General features: G+C 38.7%; 1 protein-coding gene across 1 annotated transcript in view; it reads left to right on the top strand.

Annotated features, from left to right (window-relative positions):
• LOC124787652 (SNF-related serine/threonine-protein kinase) overlaps positions 1–25,348 on the top strand; it is a 312,183-nt gene extending 286,835 nt beyond the window's left edge. The window contains exon 9 of the mRNA XM_047254451.1: positions 25,071–25,348. Within this exon, the coding sequence (XP_047110407.1) occupies positions 25,071–25,075 (5 nt within the window). The 3' untranslated portion in view covers positions 25,076–25,348. The remainder of the gene's footprint in view (positions 1–25,070) is intronic.

Genomic DNA, 25,348 nt, shown 5'->3' with positions numbered 1-25,348 from the left:
GAAATCCTGCTCTCACTTATGTGCTGGGACTTTGCTCCTGGACGCTAACCCAACAACTGCTTACAGCTTTGCTCCTCCACAGATATCCTGTTTGTGTCAAGGCCCATTGTTCGCTAAATTCTTCGTGTGGTGTTCCTTACACTTGGCTGCTTGATGGTCTGACCAGGGGGAAATCCAAAATTATCTCTCTGATCAGGGCTTCACTATGGTCCATCAGGTAATGAAAAAGGTGGATGCAAACTTAGTGCCTACACACTCTCTTTTTCTCACATTAGTTAGAGAAAGTGCTTCCATTGAACATTAAGGCAGGCTATAAAGTCATTACAGTCCAACTATACATTCCAAACTCGATGCATTACTACCAGTGTCCACATTATAATCACACTTGTGCGTTCTGTCAAAACATGGCCAGATGTGGTACTTGTGATAGAGATGTTCATGAGGGCAGTTGCCTGCCTCCATCTGCCCACTGTATCAATTGTGATGGCAACCATGCCGCCTCCTCCCATGAATGTCCCATGTATCTAGACCAGTGATCCGTTCAGGAGATCTGAGTGAAGAAAAAGGTACCATACTCGGTCACTCACAATCTGCTGGTTGGTTGAGAGCCCTGCATTTTACCATCTGGCACTTGTAGTACTTCTCCAAGGAGAAGTCATTCTTTTTAGCTCTCTTTCCTTCTGTCGATTGGGCTTAATGTACAGTCACTTTTAACTTCATTTACTTATTGGTGTTCTCAGGTTATGACATGGGCTCTTGTGACCTTGGTTGTTTTTGTACCCTAAAAAGAAGTCTTCTAATATGAGTTTTATTGTATTCAGTTAGGCTGCTGATAATTTAATTATGTAAAGGTGCCTATATTACACTGCTGTTCTCCCTTAACCATAACAACAACAAAAGACTTATTTCAGAAACTCTGATTCCTCTGTGGCTGCCTGCACAGAAAGGATGAACTAAGTGGGAGAGGGCTAAAGGTAATGTGGCCATATTTCTCAGTGGTGAATAACACACACAACTTCTGCTTTTATCAAAACCCCTACTAGCTATTGCTGCAGAGGTGCACATGTTCCCTGTACAAGTCCCGTAATGAAATTTTAGGTCATGGGACTCTCACTGGTTTGATTCCACAAATCCCCACCCCATCGGCCAATGCAGTTTGCCTTCTAACAACTTTTAAAATAATTTTATGCCAATAATTTCTTGTTATGCTCGTCTGCACTTGCTATCTGGATCCACACAGCAGACTGAGCAGTGCCTAAAAGAAACCAGTGATCCTGACCCTTCCATGCTGCCCATCTATCGTCGTCCTATTCTTTTTCCCTGCCCTTGGGGAACATGTCTGGGGTATGTTTGCGAATGAGTTCTAAGGTTTTAGTAGCATGACACCACAACAGTCCCTCCACTGTTTTTTCTTTCCTTCTTTGTTCTCCACCACCTGTCCTTCCTCCCCTTTGACATCTCTTCTTCCTCCCTTTGTGTTCCTGAAGGTGGCCGATGCATCTGACGTGTTAACAGGTGACTGGGTAATGTGTAATTTCCATCCCCGGGTTGACAGGTGGGGTTCACATGTAGACTTTCACGGCCGGAAATGTCATGTCCATTATAATTATTCGGGCTGGGAATTGACACAGAATTCATCAACCGACCATGGCATAACAGCCCGGATATATAATGGACAGCGTTCACACATACCCATGGTACAGGCCATGCACATGGAGGGGTGACCACCTGAGCTTTTATCTTCCCAAATTGCCAATTGGTCCCTCATTCAGGAATTCGTGAGGTGTGACCTGAGATGTGAACAATCACTTAAGGCGGGTGAGCTCCCCTTTGAGGGGGCCCGCAGTTGGAAGGAGCATGCCATCGGTGATGTTGGCAATCATAGGGGATTTTCTCACGATGAGCCAATCACCATCTCAGTCTACCTCTACTGAACATGAACATGAACGGTATGAGGCTAAAGATTCCAAGATTCTCTCAGCTGCAACTTGGTTCCTCATGGTATCATGTATTGCTGGAGGTCAGTCCTTTGCTATGGTTAATCCATTTACAATTCAGAAATTGTTGAGAGCAATTTCCAGCTCTGTAAAATGCTGCTCTCATTTATGTAATGGCACTTTGCTTTTGGAGACAAATCATGATTCTCAATCCAAACAACTGCTTGCAGCTTCACTCCCCCATGGCTACCCTGTTTGTGTTGAAGCCCATTGGATGCTGAATTCTTTGCAAGGTGTTTTTACATTAGGCTGCTTGATAGTCTGACTGAGGGAGAAATCCAAACTTACCTCTCTGATCAGGGCATCACTGCAGTCCATCAGGTAATGAAAAGGGTTGATGCAACCTTAGTGCATACATGCACTCTTTTTTTTTCTCATATTTGATGGACTAGTTGATCCATCAAAGATCCAAGCAGGCTATGAAATCACAGTCTGCCCATACATTCCAAACCAAAGACACTGCTACTAGTGTCAATGTTACAACCACACTCGAATGTCTTGTCGAAACACCACTAAATGTGTTACTTCTGGTAGGGATGACCACGAGGGTGATTTCCTGCCTCCTCCTGCCTACTGTATAAATTACAATGTCGACCATGGAGCCTCATCCTGAGACTGTTCCACATATCTCGAAGAGCAGGCTGTCCAGAAAATCCGGGTGAAGGAAAAAGTGCCTTACCCTGTCGTTTGCAAGTTGGTGGCTAGTCTAAAGCCCTGTGATTTACCATCTGGCACTTACAGTACTGTACTTGCTACACCTCACTCCATGGAGGACACAGCCGTGCAGACTTGCGATCTCAAATTCAGCACCACAATTGTGAAATCGCCCAGTGTCGCAGTAGCATCCTCATCTTCTCCTCCAACTGTCCAACAAGCCACCACATCTTTGCTTCTAGTAGCAAAATCACCTGCTACACAATTGGCAGGCCGGAAAGGACAGGAGGAATATTCCCACAAGACTTTTTAAGTCCCTCCAGTCAACAAACATTTTGAGTCTTCATCTGCCAACCACAAAGGCTCCAAGAAATCAAACAAAGACAAACCGCCTTCTCCAAAACCAGCCTCTGCGCTCTTAGCAATGAGTCTGTGAAGGATGGCACTTGGCAGCCAGCTAGGTGACAATTCGTGCCATTTTTTCCCTCCTTCCCTTTCTCTGCCATGACCCTCCTCCAATGAAATGTTTGCAGCATTAGACCCAACAAGGAGTAATTACAGCTGCTCTTGTAATCGCAGCTGCCATTTGTTTTCTGCCTCCAGGAAACTAAATTGGGTCCTCATGATCATTTTGACCTCTTGCATTTCTTTCCAGTCTGCTTTGATTTTGCCCCTGAGGACTTAATTTCATCTCGTGAGGGACTCATGTTGCTCATCCGGCATGATGTTCATAGTCAAACCATCTCACTGAACACCCGGCTGCAGGCTATGACATCTATGTCCACCCGTCATCCGGTGTCACCAGGGAAGACTTTCTCCCGCTTACTGATCAACTCCCTCACCTCTTTTTTGCTGCTTGTTGACTTAAATGCGCACCGTCCCCTCTGGGGCTCTTTCAGAACCTGTCTGAGAGGTGCCCTCTTGGCTGACCTTCTCAGTCAACTCAACCTCATCCACCTTAATACTGGAGCATCCACATTCCTTCCAGTCTCCATGCACACCTATTCTCTTTTGAACGTCTTGTTCTACACTGCCCAGCTTGCTTGCCCATAGTCTCAAGTGGTCCTTTTTCTCTGACATATACTTGAGCAACCATTTACCATGTACTATCTGTTTGCTGACTTATATGCCAACTATGTGTAAAACCAACTGGCAGCTTTCTAATGCTGACTGGAGGCTTAACTCCTACCTGGGGATCTTCGCCGAACAACATTTCCTCAGTCGTGATAACCAGGTAGAATACCTTACAAGTGTTATCCTTACCGCCACAAAATGTTCCATTCCTCTCACTTTGTGTTTACTGTGCTGTGTCCCAGTCCCTTGCTAGACTGAGGTGTGCTGTGATGCAGTTTGCACATGGAAACATGCTCTCTGCATTTTTAATTATCATCGTATGATGGCTAACTGTATCCACTATAAACAGTTGTGTATGCAGTGTTGTCACACTCATCGTGATAGCAAAAAAACTAGCTTGATCTTGTTTTCTCGTCCTTTTAACTGTTCCACTTTCTCTTCCGTTATGTGGACCAGCCCCAAGCAGCTCTCTGGGACCAAGGTCTGTTCTCCAATTTCTGGCATGACCCCATTTCTATTTCCAACACCTTAGGATGCTATTTTGCAGAGATTTTGAGATCTAACCAGTATCACCCCACCTTCCTCCCTTGAAAATGAGTGGAGGAGGCTTGGTGATACCCTTCTACTCTCAGAATCACGCCTTTACTATGAGGGAGTTAGATCATGCTCTCACTTCATCCTGATCTTCCACCCCAGGGCCGGACTATGGTCACGTTCAGATGTTGCAGCATCTTTCTCTTGTGGGCAAGCACTTTCTCCTTCATACGGTGAGTGCACCACAAACCAATATCATCTCCTTCATATGTACAATCTCATCTGGGCAGATGGCTTGTTTCCCAGATGCTGGTGTGAAGCCACTGTCGTACCCATAGCAAAGTGCAGTAAGGCCAAACACCTCCTTTCTAGCTACTGCCCCATTTCTCTCACCAGATGCTAGGTGATGGAAACGTATGACTCGTGCTTGTCTGGTGTGGTGGCTCAAGTCTTGCAATTTACTAGCCACCATATAATGTGGATTTCGAGCCCTCAAGAATTTTTAAAAGGCAGAGTTTCAGGGCCTGTGTGGGTTCTGCCTTGTCGGACACCCTTATTCAGGAAAACGGGGTGCCTCAGGGCTCTGTCCTGAGTGCCGTCCTCTTTGCTACTGGCATTAAACCTGTTATGGGCTCTCTCCCACCAGGCATCTCTAACTCTCTTTCTGTCAATGATTTTGTGATCTATTGCAGCTCTCCGCGGGCTTGTCTTCTTGAGTGGTGTCTTCAGCAATGTCTCGATCGTCTTATCTCATGGAGCATTGACAATGGCTCTTGCTTTTTCACTGACAAAAACATTTGTGTGAATTTCTCTTGTCGTAATGGGTTTCTTCCACTATCTTTACATCTTGGGCCTGTTGCTTTTCCAGTTGTTGAAACTATGAGATTCCTGGGCCTCATGTTTGGTAGGAAACTTTCTTGGTCCTCCCAAGTGTCTTATCTGGCCACATGCTGTATCCTGTCCCTCACTGTCCTACATGTACTAAGCAGTACTCCCTGGGGAGCTGTTCGGACCACCCTCTTCCATTTGTACCTATCCCCTGTCTGTTTGAAACTAGACTACGGGTGTTTTGTTTATGCCTCTGCATGTCTGTCCATTTTATGCTGTCCAAATACTATCCAGTATCATGCAATCCGTTTGGCCACTCACACATTTTACACTATCCCGGTTGAAAGTCCCTAGGCAGAAGCTGCCAAACAACTGCTGTCATACCGACATGATGTTCCACTAAAGCAGATACACACGCAATTTGTCTGCCATACCCAGCCAACCATCCTGTGCCACCTTCTTTGATGACTCCTTTGACTGCCAGTATGGGACACATCCCTCTTCTCTGTTATCTCTTGGTGTTCACTTTCGATTATTGTTCCAGCAGCTTAATGTCATGCTACCTGCCACTTTCCCGATGGTTTTGAACCCTTCACCACCTTAGCTTTGTGTGGTGGCCTTTGTTCATTTTGGACTTAATTTGCTTACTAAGGAAACTACTCCAGATTCGATCTATCGCTGTAAGTTTCTTGATCTTCGCACGGAACTTAGCAATAGTACCTTTGGGTACACTGATGGCTTTTGGACTGACCATGGTGTTGGGTGTGCCTTCATCATTGCCACTGATAGTTTTCAGTATTGGCTTCTGGAACACTGTTCAGTACTTAACCAGCAGAGCTCTTTGCCCTGTATCAGGCCATGCAGTACATCCAGCTGTAATCTTACCCTCCCACACATTACTATTATTCCTATTAGTCTGTTCATTATTTTCAAAAGCTTCAAGAGGTATAAGATATACAAAAGAAAAATGTTGTTGGCTTTAATTCTTGTTGTGTCTAGGGTACATTCTTGAGATTGTAATTTTGTACTGTTGTGGGTTCTTGAAGATGAAATAACTGATGAAGATTTGCCTACTGCTATGCATATCTTTTATTTTATCCCATTCTTCTAAATCACACCAGCATTACAATTTCCACTTATATCACACCACAAATTACATTGTTGTTGACAAACTTAGAAAAACGTCTACTTCCATCTGAGGCATGCCCACTAGTCCATACATTCTGCAGTACTCACATTATTCCAAAGAGTTTATAAAGCAAAAGAGTTTACAAACTTTCATGATACAAGAAGAATCATCACCAAGATATAACATTATTTTATAAACCAATCCAGAAATAATTTTAATAATTTGAATTAGATTGTGCAACTAATAATATGAATTTTAAACATATCAGAAATTTTGTAATTTCAAACATTTCTAAAACAGGAGTAATTTTAACTGCATGTACAGAGTACTAACTAATTGATTTCTTTTTACATGTTTTAACCTGAAACATAACACCTTATATACAAAATCATATGAAGTTCATTCAGTTAGACAGCTGATATAATGTTCATCTAAACAAAAATCAATAGTACACATGGTATCGGTTATTTCTACAAAAAAAATTTTTTATGTTTCTATAAAAAAGTTACTGTTAGAAGAGGGTGACCCATTGTAATATCCCCCTCACAAAATTTAGAAATAGGGTGTTTACAATATTTTGTGACAGACAACAAGGTTTGCCAAACGATGTACATAATGATGCCCAGGATGGCAGATATAAGTATAGAAGTATCTGATACATAACATATTACAGAGAACATAAGAAAAATATCTACTATATAAATCATAATTTATACAAATATCAGGATATGAAATTCTACACTTTTTTTGCAGTGTTTTATCAACTTTACTGGTATCATATCGTTACTTTGGTTACTCATGTTGTCAGGTAGAGATTGAACACACCGAATGGATTCCACAGCACAACTAACATCATTTATTACAGAAGGAGCACAAAATATATTACTGTCAAAATTACATTTCCTACTTAGGTCTTCTTTCACTTCATTCCCCCAATTTGGATACAAATTTTGATTAACCACAGCTAACTTATTCCAGAATGCACATTTATCTATGTTATCATGAGTTTGGTCCCAAAAAAATTTCAAAAAGTTTTCAACTTTATTCTCTAGGCTTACAGATAACTCAGCTTTACTGTTTGGATCATTACTCTACATGACATTAATGAAGAACTGCTTTGATTGGACTGGTATTCCATGACTCTCATTTACATCATTATCACAAACATCTCTTACCTTACCTGTATTCGCAAGTAATTCGGAAACTTAATTATTCTTAAACTCCACAGAACCGGATCATCATCATCATCATCATCATCATATTCTTCCAAAATTACTTAATTAACAACGTCATTAACAACACAGGTTTCATCTCCATCAAAGTCCCTCACCTCACCTACATTCATTTGCAATGAACTACCAGTCTCAGACTTATCAACCTCAGTCATTTCACATCTCTCATTCACATCTATATCAAAGATACCACCTAATTCAGATCTGATACAGTTATCACCTGTTTCACGTACATCAATAACGCTGTTTTCTACCAAGAGAAGAAATCATTAGTACACACATCATCAAAATTTTCATTACTCTCATATTCTGGTTTATAATTAGTACCTACATCATTATAATTAAACATAGTTTTCCAAAACTTTTGATCAAAACATAAACGAGATCTCTGATGGTCCTTCTGTTCAACTGCAAATACCTGTGTCACATTATTAATACTGTTATTATTGTAAGTGTATATTGGGTGTCCTGTACTTGTCGTATTTCCTCGCCCCAAAACTGTGGACCTTCATTGAGGCGCAGCACCGTTTCCTGAATAGTTGGCCTCTATAATTGTTTTTCATATTATATTGCCCATAGTTATCCCCATTGTTCCTATTCTGCTGATGTTCAGAATTTCTGTCTCTATTACCATTTTGACTGTGATTGAAGTTACCACTATCTCTATTTCTGTAGTTGTTACCATCATGATCTCTATCATTTCGGTTATTAAGGTAAATGGTTCTTTCTACTGCCCTATCCAGCCTGTCTACATATCATAAAAATAGTTCTAGACAATCATCAGGTCCATGTACTAAACCCCACAACCACATTTTTGGTAATCTCCTTTTATAGTGCATCAATTAATGTCATTTCGTCAAATGGCCTGTCAAGGTGTGCTAATTTTTAAGTTGATCCTTACAAAATTCTTTCAGTGTACTGCCCCTATTCCTATAATTCGGACCATTCAGAAATTCATTTTTAATTCTCCATTGTTAAGCTTTCGACCAAAATTTACTTAAAAACCTTTTTTTTTTTGAAACTTTAGTATGTTTCCCACTGACTTAAATTTAGATTTACCCATGACAGAGTTTCACCTTCAAGACGCCTTTTAACAAATTTAATCTTTTGGTCATCACTCATGCCCAACACGAAACTATCTCTCCAGTTGTGTAGAAACTCCACTGGATGTAAATTGTCTGATGGAAAACTTTTGATAGGAATGTTGGACCATGCAATACCATTATTCGAATACAGACTGTTGTGAATACAATTTTCCTGAACTACTGAAATTTTTTGGTCTAAAACATTATTTAGTATACTGTTTTCAAGATTTAAAATTTTTTGATCTAAACTACTAAAGTTCTGTTACATTTTTTCTGCTACGGCTTTCTGTTCAACTCTGATGTCATCAACATTCTTCATTTGTTGTGCAGACTGGGCCACGAACTCAATTTCCAAAACAATAAATTTATTTTCTAATACATCGACTTTTTCATTCACACTTTTTAATCCCTCTTTTAGTTCTGAAACCTGATTACTAAGTTGGTCTATTTGGTATTGTACCCTGTCTATTTTGTCATTATTCACAGCTTGTGGTCTCACGGTCGTGTTCTCGCTTGCTGAGCATGGTGTCCTGGGTTCAATTCCCGGCGGGGCCAGGGATTTTCACCTGCCTCGAGATGACTGGGTGTTTGTGTTGTCTTCATCATTTCATCATCATTCATGTAAGTGGCGAGATTGGGCTGAGCAAAGGTTGGGAATTTGTATGGACGCTGATAACCGTGCAGTTGAGTGCCCCACAAACCAAACATCATCGTCATCATCATCTATTTTGTCATTGTTTTGTTTTCAGTTCATTTAATTGTCCTTGTAGTGAAGTAAATTTTCACGTTAACTGATCACTAACCGTACTAAATTTGTGTTTATTGTATATCTTCATTTTCTCTAATTTTACTAAAATCAACTGCGAAATATTGGTTTTCACTGTTTGCTGACTACACTTTCACTTGGTTCAAACATGTCTAGCCTGTTTGCTACAGCTTTCACTTCATCACCACTATCCTCATCTCTTCATTTTCCTAGCAATTACTCAAGTCTCAAAAAATTGATTTCACAAATGATATTTTCTCATGTCCTTCGTCATAGATGTAAAGTCCTCTTTCGACTGATCCGGTCCATCATTATTGATATTATCTCACTGTTGATACAACTGTTGGGCAGTTCTCAGAACTTCTTTTGTTGAGTGATTGAAGTTCATAACTGCAAATACATAAATCCAAAATCCATTCTCCTTCTGCAACGGACAAAACTTTGTTATCAGTCAACAGATCGTGGCTGATGCTCACACTTATAATCTTACACTCCCACACATAATTATTATTTCTATTAGTCTGTTCATTATTTTCAAAAGCTTTGAGAGGTGTAAGATACACAAAAGAAAAATTTTTCACTTATCTTCATTATTCATTATTCACTGTTGTTGTTGGCTCTAATTCTTGTTGTGTCTATGGTTACATTCTTGAGGCTGTAATTTTATAACATTGTGGGGTCCTTGAAGGCGAAATAACTCATGAAGATTTGCCTGGTGCTATGAATATCTTTTATTTTATCCCATTCTTCTAAATCACGATGACTTTACAATTTTCACTTCTACTGCACAACAAATTACATTGTTGTTGACAAACTTAAAAAAAGTCTACTTCCATCTGAGGCATGCCCAATACTCTGTACATTCTGCGGCACTCACATTATTCCAAAGAGTTTACAAACTTTCATGATACAAGAAGAATAATCACCAAGATGTAACATAAATTTAATAATTTGTGTTTAGATTGTGAAATTAATAATATGAATTTAAGCATACCAGAAATTTCATAGTTTCAAATATTTCTAAAAGAAGAGTAATTTTAACTGCACATACAGAGTACTAACAAATTGATTTTTTTTTTGCATATTTTAGCCTGAAACATAACACATCATATACAAAATCAAATGAACTTCATTCAGTTAGACAGCTGATATAATTTTCACCTATACAAGAATTGATAGTATTCATGGTATTGGTTATTTCTATAAAAAAAGTTAATGTTAGAGGAGGGTGACCAATTATACAATGAGACAAGCTTTTGAATCGTGTCATTTGCTCTGACTCTCTCAGTGTCCTTCGAAGTCTCTATGTGCTGTACACCACTCATCCCTTAGTGCAATGGGTCCAGGAAAACTGTCACTTGCTCACTCTTGATGGAGCCACTGTGATGTTTATATTAGTTCCTGGTCATGTTAGTCCGGCAGGAAACAAGGCTGTTGGTGCTGCTGCCAAGGCTGCAGTCCTCGTACCTCAGCCCACTAGATCTTATATTCCCTCTGATGATCTCTGTGTTGCCATCTGTCAGGAGGTGGTGCCACTTAGACATTGCCACTGGTCCTCCCTTCATGGGAATATAAGCTCCAGATTATTAAACCTCTCCCAGTGACTTGGCTGACCAGCTCTTCGCCCTCTCGCTGCAAGGAGATCATTTTTGGTAGGTTGCATATTGGGCAATGTCGTTTTGTTAAGTTATAATCCCCCAACACCTTGTCCTCATTGCCATCAACCTTTGTCGATTTGCCATTTCCTGGCTAAATGCCCATTGTTAACCACTTGTGCTCTGATGTATGTTTGTCATCTTGAGTTATCGGCCATTTTAGCGAACAACACACTGGCTGTCATCTGAGTTTTACTTTTTATCCATTGTAGCAATATGGTTAAGGATATTTTATTTTTAGTTCCGAACCTCCTTTGTCTCTGCAGTGTATTTTGTGGAGCTTTCTCCAAGAGGAAGACCTAGTTATTAGTTCTCTTCTCGCATTGATTGGGCTTAATGGGTAATCATTTTTAGTTTCTTTTCCATATTAGTGTTCTATGTTTCTGACATGGGTGCATATGGCCTTTGGCCTTTGTTGTTTTTACACCCTAAAACAGACTTTTTATTGAGTGATAAATTCTATTTTGCAGTTCGGGTAAATATGCAGCTGTGCACAGGTTGTATTAAAGAGGCTAAAAACAGATTTGAGCATGACTTTCTAAACACCATCATGAATTACTAAAAAACCACACAAGAACTATAAAATAACTCTTTCTTTTGAATGATAAATGTTATTCAAAACATGTTAAACTTTCACATTTACAACCATGAAAAACATTCCTCTCGGCATTTGTTTGTACTGCTATAAGTCATAGATAAACTGATTGTTTATAAGAAAATAGTTCTCCACTGCTATATGATGATCCATGAAACAATATTTCACTAATAAGTAATCTTTTTCTATCAGAATTCTATGCAAAGTTGACTCTTTTCAATATCTTTATGGTGTTAGTATTTAAGGCAAAATCTACATATTGTCTTTTGTATGTACAAAACTTGTCACTGAATACTATACTACACCCCTTCAATTCACTAAACAAAATCAATATTTATCATCATACTGTTTTCCATGTGTCTAACTGATTGTATCTCTCTGAGTGAACAAGAGTAGAAATGTGGATGATGCCACTTGTTCAAGGTCAGCATCATATTTTTGTCAAAGAGCTGGAAATAATGCTTTTCCATCTACCTTTGTTCAGTAGACTTCAGTCAGGATTTCATACACACATCTGACATATTGTTTTGAAGCTTTCCTCCATAGCTTACCTTCATGTAGAATTGATACTAGCTTTCTTAAGGACACTATAAGAAATTAGCTATTTGTAGTTTACAGCACATGAGAAGCATCTCTGCTACTTGACACTTTTATTCTCAATGGTAGCAACTTACACGCACTCAAAGAAAATGTCTTTCAGTATCAACAACAACATGGATATACATTACTTTAATAATATCATGTATTGAAAAGTCTCTCCCATATGGTCTCCTCCCCTCTTCCTATCCCATCTGCATCCCACTGTAGATGGTGCATCTGTGGTGATGAACAATCCCTTGCCCATTATGCTTAAGGTGTTACTAAGGCCTTCACAAACAGGCATAGAATTCATACCTAGTATACAAACAGATTTCCCGTGCCATGTCCATATATGCCCCCAATTGTCTGATCACCCTTATGAACCAGCTACAAAGAAGCACTCCTCTCGTTAAACAATACCACCCTGCCTTTGATTAACTTAACAATACCCTCTGGCAGGGCTTTGATTACTTATAATGCCAACAAAAATGGAACATTCTACTCCAGTGGAAAACTCTGGTGCAAGACTTATCCTATACACCCACCAAACATATACTGTTCTAGTCCCATCAGTGGCGTATACTCTCCTCTCAGAGGCAGGGCCAACCATGAAAGCAGTAATATTGTATACCAGCTCTGCAGTAACTTCTGTGGTCTTTTATGTGGGCATGATCACCAAACAGTTGTCCACATGAATGAATGGTCTTTGCCAAACTGTGGCCAAGAACAGAGTTGACTACCCGATGGCAAAACACACTGCTAAGCACAATATATTTAGCTCCGATGACCACTTCACAAACCATGACATCTAGACCTTCCCCTCCCCTCTCCAATCTTTCCAGCAATATCCCTTTATCTGAATTATGTACATGGAAGTTATGCTTACAACACATGCTTCTACATTGCAAGACCTCAGTCCCCACTATGCACGACACCCACCTCCAACTTTGTCCCAGCCCGCCCCCCCCTTCCCTCCCCTGCCATGGTCTAAACTCACCCCTCCTCTCTGCAGATGACCACTTCCTCTGTTCCAAGTACCCCATTCAGTCCAACCCTTTACACTGTAGTGCATATTCCCCCTCCATTAGTTACAACACATGTTCTGAGACATCAAGGGATCACCAATTTAGTATTGGAGGGAAGGGTAGAGGGTAAAAATAGTAGAGGCTGACCAAGAGATGACTACACTAAGCAGCTTCACATGTATGTAGGTTGCAGTAGGTGCTGGGAGATGAAGAAGCTCGTATAGGATAGAGTAGCATGGAGAGCTGCATCAAACCAGTCTCTGGACTGAAGACCACAACAACAACAACAACAACAATAACAACAACATTGAAAATGACTGATGGCTTATGTTTGTTATCTGTCCAGCAGATGACACTGGAAAATGTTCTGTAGTGGGTAATTCATGATTGTTGGAACTGTCAGTATAAACAGGAGTTAGTCAACTGTAACGCACAGCACATGTGATTTACCATAAATTTGATCAGGAGTTCAACAAATTTTTTAATGTCTTTTCAGTATGGTGGAATGAATCATGTGGATTAATGTTTTGCAAAAAAATAAATTCTCTGATCACGTTTGATATGGATTTATTGACTCATGCAAATTTTTTTAAAAAAGGGCATGGGCATGAGATTTCTTACTAATTAGATAATTAGGCCTTCTGGGAAATGCTGTGGGATCCACTTATTTTTTATTCTGAAATGTTATTATTTTTGTTTTGTTTCAATATTTACTGTATATTTTTCCTATTTGAAAAGGTCGGTAGACTTTTCACCTATTTCAGAGAGAGATTTTACGTTTAAACTATATTCATTTTCCTCCTTTATTGTAACTTTTTTAATTTCTGCCAATAAGTAGTTGTTCCAAAGACACACAACACAGTGCTTATTTTTTTCAGTCATTGCCTTTATTTAAGTACTTGAAATGATGTATTAAACAACTTTCAGAACAATCATCAGTCATTAATTAATTAATTAATTCATCATTTTCCATAGATCCCATCAAGGAGAACTTTCAGGAATGTGGAACAAACTGAGTTATACCTTAATATGAAACAAAAACACAGAAACTTAATCTGTCTAGTGTATTAGCAGTAAACTATCGCTATACTGCTCAAAGCTTTGCACACTTATGCCAACTACATTTAACTGAGTAAATTAGTAAGAAAGCTGTTACTTTGAAAAGAACAGTGCACAAGACAATGTTTCACTGTGAAAGAAACTGAGTTTACTTTGCATCTCTACTTCAATAAAAGGCAAGGAACTTTTTGACATCCTTATTCTAAGAGGACTGATATTCAACATCTTCCTTGCAGCATGCAGTGGCTGGAAGCTGAGTGTCATAACTGTTGACAAAACGCTTATCAGCACCTGCAGTGCACCACCTCAAACAATATTAGCACAAATACACATATTAACACAAATACACATCAGAAAAGTGGCACTAAGTAGAATTACAACTTTTATTATTGTCGCTATCTGAGCTAATGTTAAAATGTAATTTTCTCCTTTAAGGGGAGTTGGAATGCCGGAAAATGGAAAAAATTCACATTTTCAGTTTTTAACCTTATAACTTAATTTGAAATTTTCTGCTTAAAATGGTGCAAAATTTGTTAAGAAATTCCAATTGGAAGTATTTTTATTTAATTTTTCAAAATTACATGTGCGCCCAGCAAAGTTACCCATCTTGTGATTTGTACACATTTAAATCTTCGCATTTCCGAAAACATTACATATAGAAGGCTGTGGATTTCACTCTTCAGTTGTAGAATCTTTGATCCTTCCATAGGTACCATTGTTTTTACGACTAGCTGTGTTTATTGTTCAGTTTTTGATCTGTGAGTGTTTGTTTTGAGCCTCGAGTTTAGTTTGTCGCTCATTTGGAGTTTGTTATCTGTCTTGTTTTGACTTTCAGTGGTGAGTGCGTAGTTTCTACGATGCCTAGGAGTGCATCATTATTTAAAAAGCGAAAGTTTCGCGGTAATAGATTTACAAATAACGTTTGTTCAAGTGATTCTGCTTCAGCACCTGTTGATGCTGGTGAAAGTTCTGACGTTTGTACAGCTGAGATGTGTGAAGGAGACACGCCCACCAGTGCATCAAAAAAGAAGTTATCAAACTGTGCAAGTGAAATTACAGATGAAGCTTCTAATGAACAATATGTTTTAGTCGACTTTCCTGTTTTTACTGAGTTTATGAAGAAATGTTTGTGTTGTAATCTTTGTGGAGGTTCTTTTGATATGAACATAACAAAATCTATAGGACTTTCCTGCAAAATTGCTATAGTTTGTGCCAGTTGTGAAAATGAGACCTGTTTTTGGAGCTCTAAAACATGCAGTAGCAATTTGTTTGAGAGTAATATCAGGCTAATGTATGCAATGAGAGCAATTGGTAAAGGACATACTGCTGCTCAAACATTTTGTGCCATAATGAATCTTCCACCTCCACCTGCTAAAATTGACAATTACACTGAAGTGATAGGAGATGCTGTTCAGTCTGTAGCAGATTTATCAATGAAAGCTGCTGCCAGTGAAGCAAAATATATAAATGAAGGAAACCCAGATATCCCTGTTGCTTTTGATGGAACCTGGCAGAAAAGGGGTCACACATCCAAAAATGCTGTTGCTACTGTTACTAGTGTGGACAGCGGTAAAGTTTTGGACTATGAAGTGCTCACTAAACATTGTTACCATTGTGCATCTGGTAAGATAGAAGCAGCTCACATATGTAGCAAGAATTATGAAGGTACGAGTGGAGGCATGGAGGCTGCCGCTGCTGTGAAAATGTTTAGCAGATCAGAAAAAGAACGGGGAGTATTTTACACAAAATTCCTTGGAGATGGGGACTCCAAGGCATACAAAAGTGTTACAGAATCCATGCCATATGTCAATAAGACAATAACTAAACTAGAATGTGTCGGTCATGTTCAGAAACGAATGGGCACTCGTCTAAGGAAACTGAAACAGAATCTGAAGGACAAAATTTTGTCAGATGGTAAAACCATTAGAGGTCGCCTGTCAGATAAAATTATAAATGAATTACAACAATACTATGGTATGGCAATAAGAAATAATGCAAATAATTTGCAGGAAATGAGACAAGCTGTATGGGCCACATATTTACATCGATCATCAACTGATGATAATCCTCAACATTTTGCTTGTCCAGATGGTCCTCAGTCATGGTGCAATTATAGAAAATCTCAAGCTACTGGGGATCCTTATCACCATAAAAATTATATTCCATTGGCTGTTATGGAAGTAATTAAACCAATATATAGAGACTTGGGGCATCCTGATCTTCTGCGAAAATGTCTTCATGGTTGTACCCAGAATCAAAACGAGTCGTTCAACAACCTCATTTGGACTCGTGTACCTAAGAATGTATTTGTTGGGATAAAAACATTGAAATGGGGAGTCAGTGATGCTGTTATTTCATTCAATGATGGTCATATGGGTAGGCTAAAGGTCATGGCAAGGCTCGGCATTGCTCCTGGTATCAACACCATCAGAGGTCTTCAGCTTCTGGACAGCGTGCGAGTAAGGAAGGCTCAGTATGCAGCTGAATTTAATACAAAAAAAGCAAGGGCAGCAAGGAGAAGAAAGCTTCTAGGTGAAGAAGAAGAACTAGAAGATGACCCTGATTACTCTGCTGGACACTTTTGATAATAGAATAAAAGGTATTTGTGAATTTTCATAATAAATTACTTTAATCGCATTTTCTGGCATTTGACATTTTTAGTGTTACATGTACCTTTATCTCATAAACCACTCAACCAACAACATTCAAATTTTCAGAAATGCTGCAAAACAGTTCAAAGAGGCCACTGAACTAGAATCATGACAAGAACTGGCTTATTCTCTGAACTAGGGAAGTTTATGTTATACTTTTTCCAATAAAAAATGGCTTAATGGTAAAAAATTCATAAATACTATACCAACAAAAAGAAAACATTGGTTCTAGTTCAGTGGGCTCACAATATATGCTGAAAACCTCTGCCAGAATTTCAAAGTTCTGAAGATAATAGTTCCAAAGAAAAAGGTACACAAAGTTAGCAAATTTAACATTGGCGAGATAGGGCATTCCAACTCCCCTTAAGTTCACCCAGACTTACGGAGTTAGTTATTTGCATGTTCCACGGATCACAATTGTGACTCTCTGTGTAATAGGAAATGAGATAGGTCTACAATTACAGTACACACAGTGAAAATATGGTGATACACTCAAAACCCACGCACACACCATATTATTATATATTCAGAAATTATTCTCAAAATAGGAGCTGTCAAGCAAATATGTTTTCAGTTCGTGCTTGAATCTAAATTTGTTATCTATTAAGTTCTTCTTGTCACTGGGTAGTTGGTGAAAGACTTTTGTAAATGAATACCTCACTTCATTTTGTGCCACACTAAGGCTGAGTGATGGATAAAGTGAGTCATTTGTCCTCTAATATTATGTTTGTGAATGTTACTATTGTCTCCAAACTCTGATAGATGGTGTGTTGAGAACTGTTTACAAGAGGCACTGCAGTGGACAATACATATTATCTTTACTACACAGTTGTGTGCAACAAAGACACACTTCCTCAGTGAATAGTTATCACAGAATATGGTGCCATAAGTCATTAGTGAATGGAAATAGGAAAAGTAAGTCATCTTTTGACATTTTCTTCTCCAAAATCTGATGTTACTCATAACGCAAAAGTAGAAGAGCTCAGACATTGAAGGTTGTAACATGTGGCTTCTTGCTCAGGTTATTATCAATAGAAACACTTAAGAATTTAGAATATTCTGTTTCATTTATTGTTTTGCCGCTATACTGTATTTCTTATGGTGTAGTCAATCCTAATGCAATACTGAATTGCATGTAGCTTATTTTATCTAAATTTAGTGACACTCTGTTTGTGGAACACCAGTTATTAATCTTCAAGAAAATGTTATTTCCTTTCTTGAATACTCAAATTCCTCCATCATTAACAAAGAGAATTATTGTTGCTTGTTAGATACATGATGGCAGATCATTACATACAAGAAGAATAATAGGGTACCCAATATCTAGCCATGTGGTATTCCCATAGTGATTATTCCTATTTCAGTGTCTACACTCGCTGTGTTTCTTAATGCAACACTTAGCATCTTCACATTTGGACAGGATGAAAACCACCTGTAAAACATTCTTGATTCACTTGCCATGTCAAAGGCACTGCAAGTTAACTGAAAATGTTTTACGCACAGGTAAAGCTATGAGAAACTTCAATTTGATAGGGTGAAAACCAGTTACCAGCAAGATCTGTGCTACCATAATTTTTGAGATTCTCTTAGTGATCTGATTTCTGAGTTGAGAAATAGAATGTACTGTGAAAGGACACTTTTGAAACAGAGACTAAGTATCTTATTTAGAAAGAGGTGGATTAAGATTTTTGTACCCACCATCTTCTCCAGTATCTTCGAGAAGAAGGTCAGTGGTAAGACTGGTCTGTAATTACGAGTATCATTGCAGCAAATGTCTTGGCAACTATTCTTTGTCTTGAAATAGTAACAAGTTAAAAAATTCTGAAATATGCAAATGCATGGTTAGTTCATATGTAAACATTATGTGTAGGGAGATGGCCAAACACACACACCACCATAAAGATATAGCATGAAAAAAATTTAAAAAAAATTGGTGTTGCAAACATGTTTTGCTGTCATTTGCAACAGTACACAATACATCACTAACTATGCGCATTCCATGGCATCAGGAGTCTCCCCAGGAATGCGCGACAATGCTATGAGGAGCTTGTGGAAGTGATAGGAAATGCTGCTCTACTGTACCAAACGTTTGCTCTGTGGGTTGTGTGGAACATGCTTTTGAACACATGAAGACATTGTCACAGCATTGATGTGCGAGATACAATGATTTGCTCATGGCGAGGCCACAGGTATTTGGCATCTTCCATAGCATTGGCAATTTGTGGTGGATTCATTGAGAGCATATTTCAAGGGACTCTGAGATGTCACAGGTTCGTGGTCCTGATCTGTACTATTGTGTACTGTTGAAATTGACAGTAAAATATGTTTGAAATGACAAAATTTGTTTCAGCTTTTTTCTCATGCTATATCTATGGCAGTGTGTGTGTTCATCCATCTCCCTATGTGTAATGTTTACGTATAAACTAACCTTCCATTTGTGTATTTCAGAACTTTTTATTTGGTTACCATTTTTGGGACAAAAAAATTGTTGCCAGGACTCTTGCAATAACCCTCATATTCATATCTGGCTTCCACTTTTCTTGTAAATTGATCTGACAGTACCATGTTTTGTTACATTAGAAGGAATTTGTTTTTGAAGAGTACTATAAAATTATGAGACAGTTTCTAGCCAGTACTTTCCTTCAGGAGAGATGTCAGTACTGCCAATATGTGCTTATGAAAGTACATATAGTATCCTACCTTTTGGAACTAATAGTTAGTTCCGGGCGGGGGTGGATCCTCTCCTCCTCATCAGGGTATCTGAGTGACCTGCCTTTCCTTTTAAACCTTCTCCATTCTTCCCCTCTGTCCTCCCAGACAAAAGAGCTATTAATTCTGAAAGATAGTATATTACATGTATTCTTATATGTAACTGTTAATAATACTAACATTTCTGCCCTTAAAGTGAATGTATTTCAGGCTGTGTGGCAATTACATTTTTTTTTTCTACTCACTTTCCTTAAGGCAGCATAATATTTCTTGTAATATGAAATCAGTTCTACTTCTTTGTTTGTCTTAACCAGTTCATAGAATTTCCTGTTCATTGCACATGGTATTTTGATCTTTTTAGTAATCCAAGCCTTTTTTGATGTCTTATTAGTGCCACACTTTATTGTTATCTTGGGAGAGCTGCTGTTAAAGATTGACAGATATCCATCTACAAATACGTAAAATTTGTAAGTGATACTTTTCACATTATACACAGCTTCCTGCAAGGCTGCCTTGAAACTTACTGTTGTATGCACATTACTTGCTGTAACTGTTTCCCAAAATGCCACTTCACTATAATCAGGTAAGTTACTTAGTAAAGCTGTTTGTGCATCATGGTTCGAGGGACCATTCACTACTAGATAAACATTGCTTTCGTGTGTAATTCTGGTGAAAAAGTTAACAACAGGACCTCGTTAGTCCTGAACTTAGATTTTATGAATGAGAAGCTTATATTGATGGTCAGTGCCTTGTTCTGGGATGAAATAAGGTTAAAATACTTCGTCATCATCATCATCATCATCATCATCATCATCACCATCACCATCTTGGACAGTTTCCAGCCTCTGGCCGGGTCTGTATGGAACATAGGCCTCTCCAATGTCTTCTGTCTTGCCACCATCTCTCCATCTTCACCTCGATCCAGTCTTCTCCTTTCTTCTGAACGCATTCCTCTACTCCTTTCAGCCATCTGTCTCTTGGTCTTCCTCTTGATCTCGTTCCTTCCAGTATCATCTCATGTAACCTCCTGGGTAGCCCCTTCTCCTCCATTCTCTTCACATGTCCATACCATCTTAGCCTTGATATCTCTCTCTCCCCCTGTAATGGTTCCACCTTCATTAATTCTCTGATCCTCTCATTTCTTAACCTGTCTATCTTTGTCACTCCAATAGTGTTTCTCAAGAATTTCATCTCACCAGCTTGTACTTTGCTTTCTTTCTTTCATAACCTAGGTTACTGATGCAAATGTCAAGATCGCGAAAGAGTATGACTGGTATATAACCTTTTTACTGATTTGGGGTACATCCTTGCTCCATATAATGCCTCTGACACTCTTCCAAAATGCCTCTGCTTTTCCCCCTTACTCGTTTATTGCTTTGCCGTTTTTTCCATCTTCCTGTATAAGGCTTCCTAGGTACTTGAAACTCTCCACTCTCCTCAATCATTCCCCACCAATTGTTATTCCAGTTGTTACTCTCTCCTTCTTTCTTGTTGTGATAATCATCTCACTCTTACTTATACTAAATTTCATACCATATTCTTGTAGTGTTTGTTCCCATACATCCAACTGCTCTTATACTTCCTCCTCCTTATTCCCCCAAATCATCAGATCATCTGCAAACAGCATAGCTTTCATCTTCCTTTCACCAATTACTTGTGCTACTGTACTCATTATATCATCCATCACTACAGTGAAGAGTAATAGTGAAAGTGCACTTCCCTGCCTCAAGCCATTCTTCTGTTCAATCCAAGCTGATCTCTCTCCTCCCACTTTCACACAGCTCGCACTCCCATGATACATTACCCGTATCCTCCAAATAATCTGTTTTGCTACTCCTCTGTTCTCCAGGGCTTTCCAAAGTTTGCTTCTATGTACACTATCATACATTTTTTCAGTGTCCAGAAAGGTCATTAGTAGATCTATTCCGTATCCATAGTGCTGTTCCTGCAGTTGTCTTACAGCAAAAATTAGATCCACCATGGACCTTCCTGTTCTGAAGCCATGTTGCTCTTCTCTCATTCTTCCTTCTAATTTTGCCTGAATTCATACTTCCAAAATTTCCTCAAAAATCTTTGCACAATGACTCATCATTGTAATACCCTGATAGTTGTTGCACTCTTTTCTATTTCCCTTCTAAAAGATCGGGACAATTATTCCCTTCTTCCAGTCCTCTGGGATTATCTGCTGTCTCCACACAATTTTCATTACTTGATATAGCCATTGTATCACCACCTCTCCTGCTGCTCTCACCATCTCTACACTTAGCTTGTCCAGACCTGGTGACTTCCCTCCCTTCATCTTGCCCAATGCCTCTTCCACTTCTCCCCATGTAAGATCTTTTTCTATTTGCTGTTTGTCCTCGTCCAGGTCTCCATTTGGGTTCAGGAGTTCTTCAAAATACTCCTTCCACATATTCTTATGTTCCTCCTTATACTCTACATCTTGTCCACTTTTGTTCATCATTCAAACATAATCTGTTGTACTGTTCTTCCTCTTACTTTTAATCATCCCATGTAACACCTTTTTTGAACCTTCACTATCCTCCTCCATCATTCTGGTCCACTGTTCCATCCACTTTCTTCTTTCCTCCACCACCACTCTTTTTGCTTCTTTCTTTCTTGCCTAATACTCTTCTCTTGTCTGTATTGTTCTCTTCTGGAACCATTCCCTAAAGGCTCTATTCTTCTTCTGTACTATATCCTTTGTTTTATCATTCCACCAGAGTGTTTCTTTCCATCTCTTTTTGTTGCTTGTCCTCCCACATATTGCTTCTGCCGCACTTACTAATGTTTCCTTGAATCTACCCCATTCCTCTTCTACCATTCTTGGTTCATCCTTTGGGGTGCTTTCCTTTACTACTTGTAGGTACTGTAGCCTGCTTTCTTCCTCCTTCAACTTCCATACCCTCATACATCTCTCCTGGTTTTCTGTCCCTTTATTATCCTTAGTTCCTCTCAGGTTCATTACCAGCAAACGGTGGTCGCTATCCAAGGACTCTGATGGTATTACCTTAATGTCAATGATGTTCCTATTCATCTCACTATCGTACAGGAAGTAGTCAACTATCGACATTCTCTTCAAGTCTTGACTGTACCAGGTAATCCTGTGGCTCTCTTTTCCTGAACCAAGAGTTTCCAACCAGAAAGCCATTCCTTTGACAGAACTCCAAATACTTAATTTTAAAAATCAGTAATAAACATCCAAAAATTATGAAATCAATGCCACTGGAATGTGAAAGTACAGGTCATTGCTGATTGTAGTCCCAGTGCTACATAGAAAAAAATATATTGATGTATTGTTGTGATTAAATACACAATCATATATTTGCAGAGTTAAAAAATAAAATTTGGATATGGCATAAGGACTGAGTAAATAATTATCATTTCCAGATCACTTCTTTTATTTGAATCTTTCAGAAAATTAATATTAAAATCTCCATAGACTATCATTTGCTTTTATTTCTGCTATGTGGCATAATAATGACTCATTTTTTCAAGTTTCCTTGTGGGATACAGATATATAAATAGGAGGCAAGAATTACAACAAATGAAATAAATGATTCTGAAAGCAAAATTAAAGAATGGAAGGTCCAGGTTGGAAAATCAATGATATTATGAAATGGGTATGTTGCTACTCACCATAAAGATGACACATTGAGTTGCAAACAGCCATAACAAAAGACCTGTTACACATTAAGCTTTTGGCAAAAGAAAATTAATTCGTTCAGCATGAACCCTACATTTTTTCCACAGTGGCTAGAGATAGTGGACGTGCACATGCGTGTGAAGTGTTCCTGCTTGTGTGAGTGTTTTCCTTTCTGGAGAAGGCTTTGGCCAAATCTCAATGTGACGACTCTTTTTGCTGTTACAGTCTGCAACTCAATGTGTCATCTTTAAGATGAATAACAATCTACCCCATATGTGACTGTAGGCTTTCCCAGTATAAACTGTTGATGCAGGTTTCTTGGAGAATATGGGAAGTATGACACTTCCTGAAACGTCACGAGATGTCAACGCTACCACCTGGCTGGAGATCCGAGAAACCTTCATCAACAATCTGTCCTTTTTAGAATATTGCTGAAGGATAAATTGCATGTTATGTAGCAAGTTTATGGATGCTGGAGGTTTGCCCAGATCGTAAAGCAGGACAGGTGACAATCTGTGGGTTAGCTGATGGTCAGGTACAATGCTGGTAAAGGCACAGACATACCAGAGCACACCATTCACTGCACACAGTGAAAAAACTAGTTCCACAATAGTGTGTGTCCTTATTGAACCAGTGGGATGATCAGTTATGATTGCAGTCGGCACAAGAACATTTTAGCTAGAGCACATTTTTTCTGCAGTAATTGCCCATGCCACAGAACAGTGTGTCTTTGGCTTAATGATGAATTCTAATTGTTTGCTGACCTTTCAAATTTCTCAGATATCAACCCTTGGGACACATCTGTGGCTTATTCAAGAGGAAACTCAGAGCGCAGAACACCACCTCATAATCTATGGGAAACGAAAGTCCTGTGTGTGGAGAACAGATATTACTGACCTCCAGACACAAGCAAATTGTGTGTAAAACCCTATCAGCACCTTTTTAATGTGCCAGAGGTGGATACACTTGTTGTTATGTGTTTTGCCGTAGTGCTCTTGTTCAACAGTGTAACATGGCATGTCAGAAATTAACTGTGTGTTTATTTACCAAGTACCATTTATTGACTAGTGTTCATTCATTGAGGAACTTTACTTCTGTGAAAGTCGTTGCTGCAAGGTTTTCTGCAGAGTAATTGCATGTATCCAGATTGCTCTTTTAAGAGCAAGTGCTATCCCATCCATTAACTTGGAGTGATCTACACCACTGCTTGATATAAGAGGAAGAGCTGTTTCAGGATAGCTCTGATATATGATGCACATTGTTGTACAGATTTGGAAGGCACTGGTATACAATTAGGCGAACTTCATAAGAAACTAATCAGCTGAAATGTGCATCCTACAGCCTAATTCATGATACAATGTAAGCCTCTTAAAAATATAGGCAGTCACTGCTGGTTAGTTCTTTGTATCTGTTGGTGATGAACAACAATGAAATGTTTGTTCCACTGAAGTGCTTACTAAATATTGCCACATGTAAAACATCCATAATAGCTTCTTAGTGTGGAAGAGGTGTTTTTATTCAGACAGAGGCTTTTTGTGGAAGAGTAAATTACATAGGAGACAATGACTAGAGGTGTGAGTTCACCACTGGTAAATAAGGAACAAGTCAAGTAGAAAGAAGACAGAACTGCCTTACCCTGTCCATTTTTACTGTGTACCAAAAGCACTGAAGGGTCACTGAACTAAGAAAACTTTCTGTTTGTGTCATTCTTAGTTTGATTTTTATATGTGATTCTTTAAATTGTGTGTGGAACATTTCTCAAAATACATTTCTATTTTGTATTCTGTGGCAATAATAAATGTTTTGGTTTTTTGAAATTTCATAAATTATGAATGTTTTTCTTTCATTGTAGATTGACGTGTGGTGGTATCTATGTTATACAATTCTGTTGCTGCTCACCCATAATTCCAGTGGAACCTGTGATATCGTTGTAGTGGCAGAGTGAATGAGGAATATTAGGTTCAATCTTAGGGTGTGAAACGAAGATTGTTCAAACGTGTAAAATGAAACATAAGAAGAATCACATATAGTTTTAATGTTAACTCAGAATGAAACTAGATTTAACAATACAGTAGTCCTTTTAAGTAAATTGTTAATTACTTATAATGTGTTTTTTATGCTGTTATTGAT

The sequence above is a fragment of the Schistocerca piceifrons genome, chromosome 3 (assembly GCF_021461385.2).
Source record: "Schistocerca piceifrons isolate TAMUIC-IGC-003096 chromosome 3, iqSchPice1.1, whole genome shotgun sequence".
NCBI lineage: Eukaryota > Metazoa > Arthropoda > Insecta > Orthoptera > Acrididae > Schistocerca > Schistocerca piceifrons.
The sequence above is the reverse complement of the archived record's forward strand: the minus strand, read 5'-3'. Positions and strand labels throughout refer to the sequence as shown.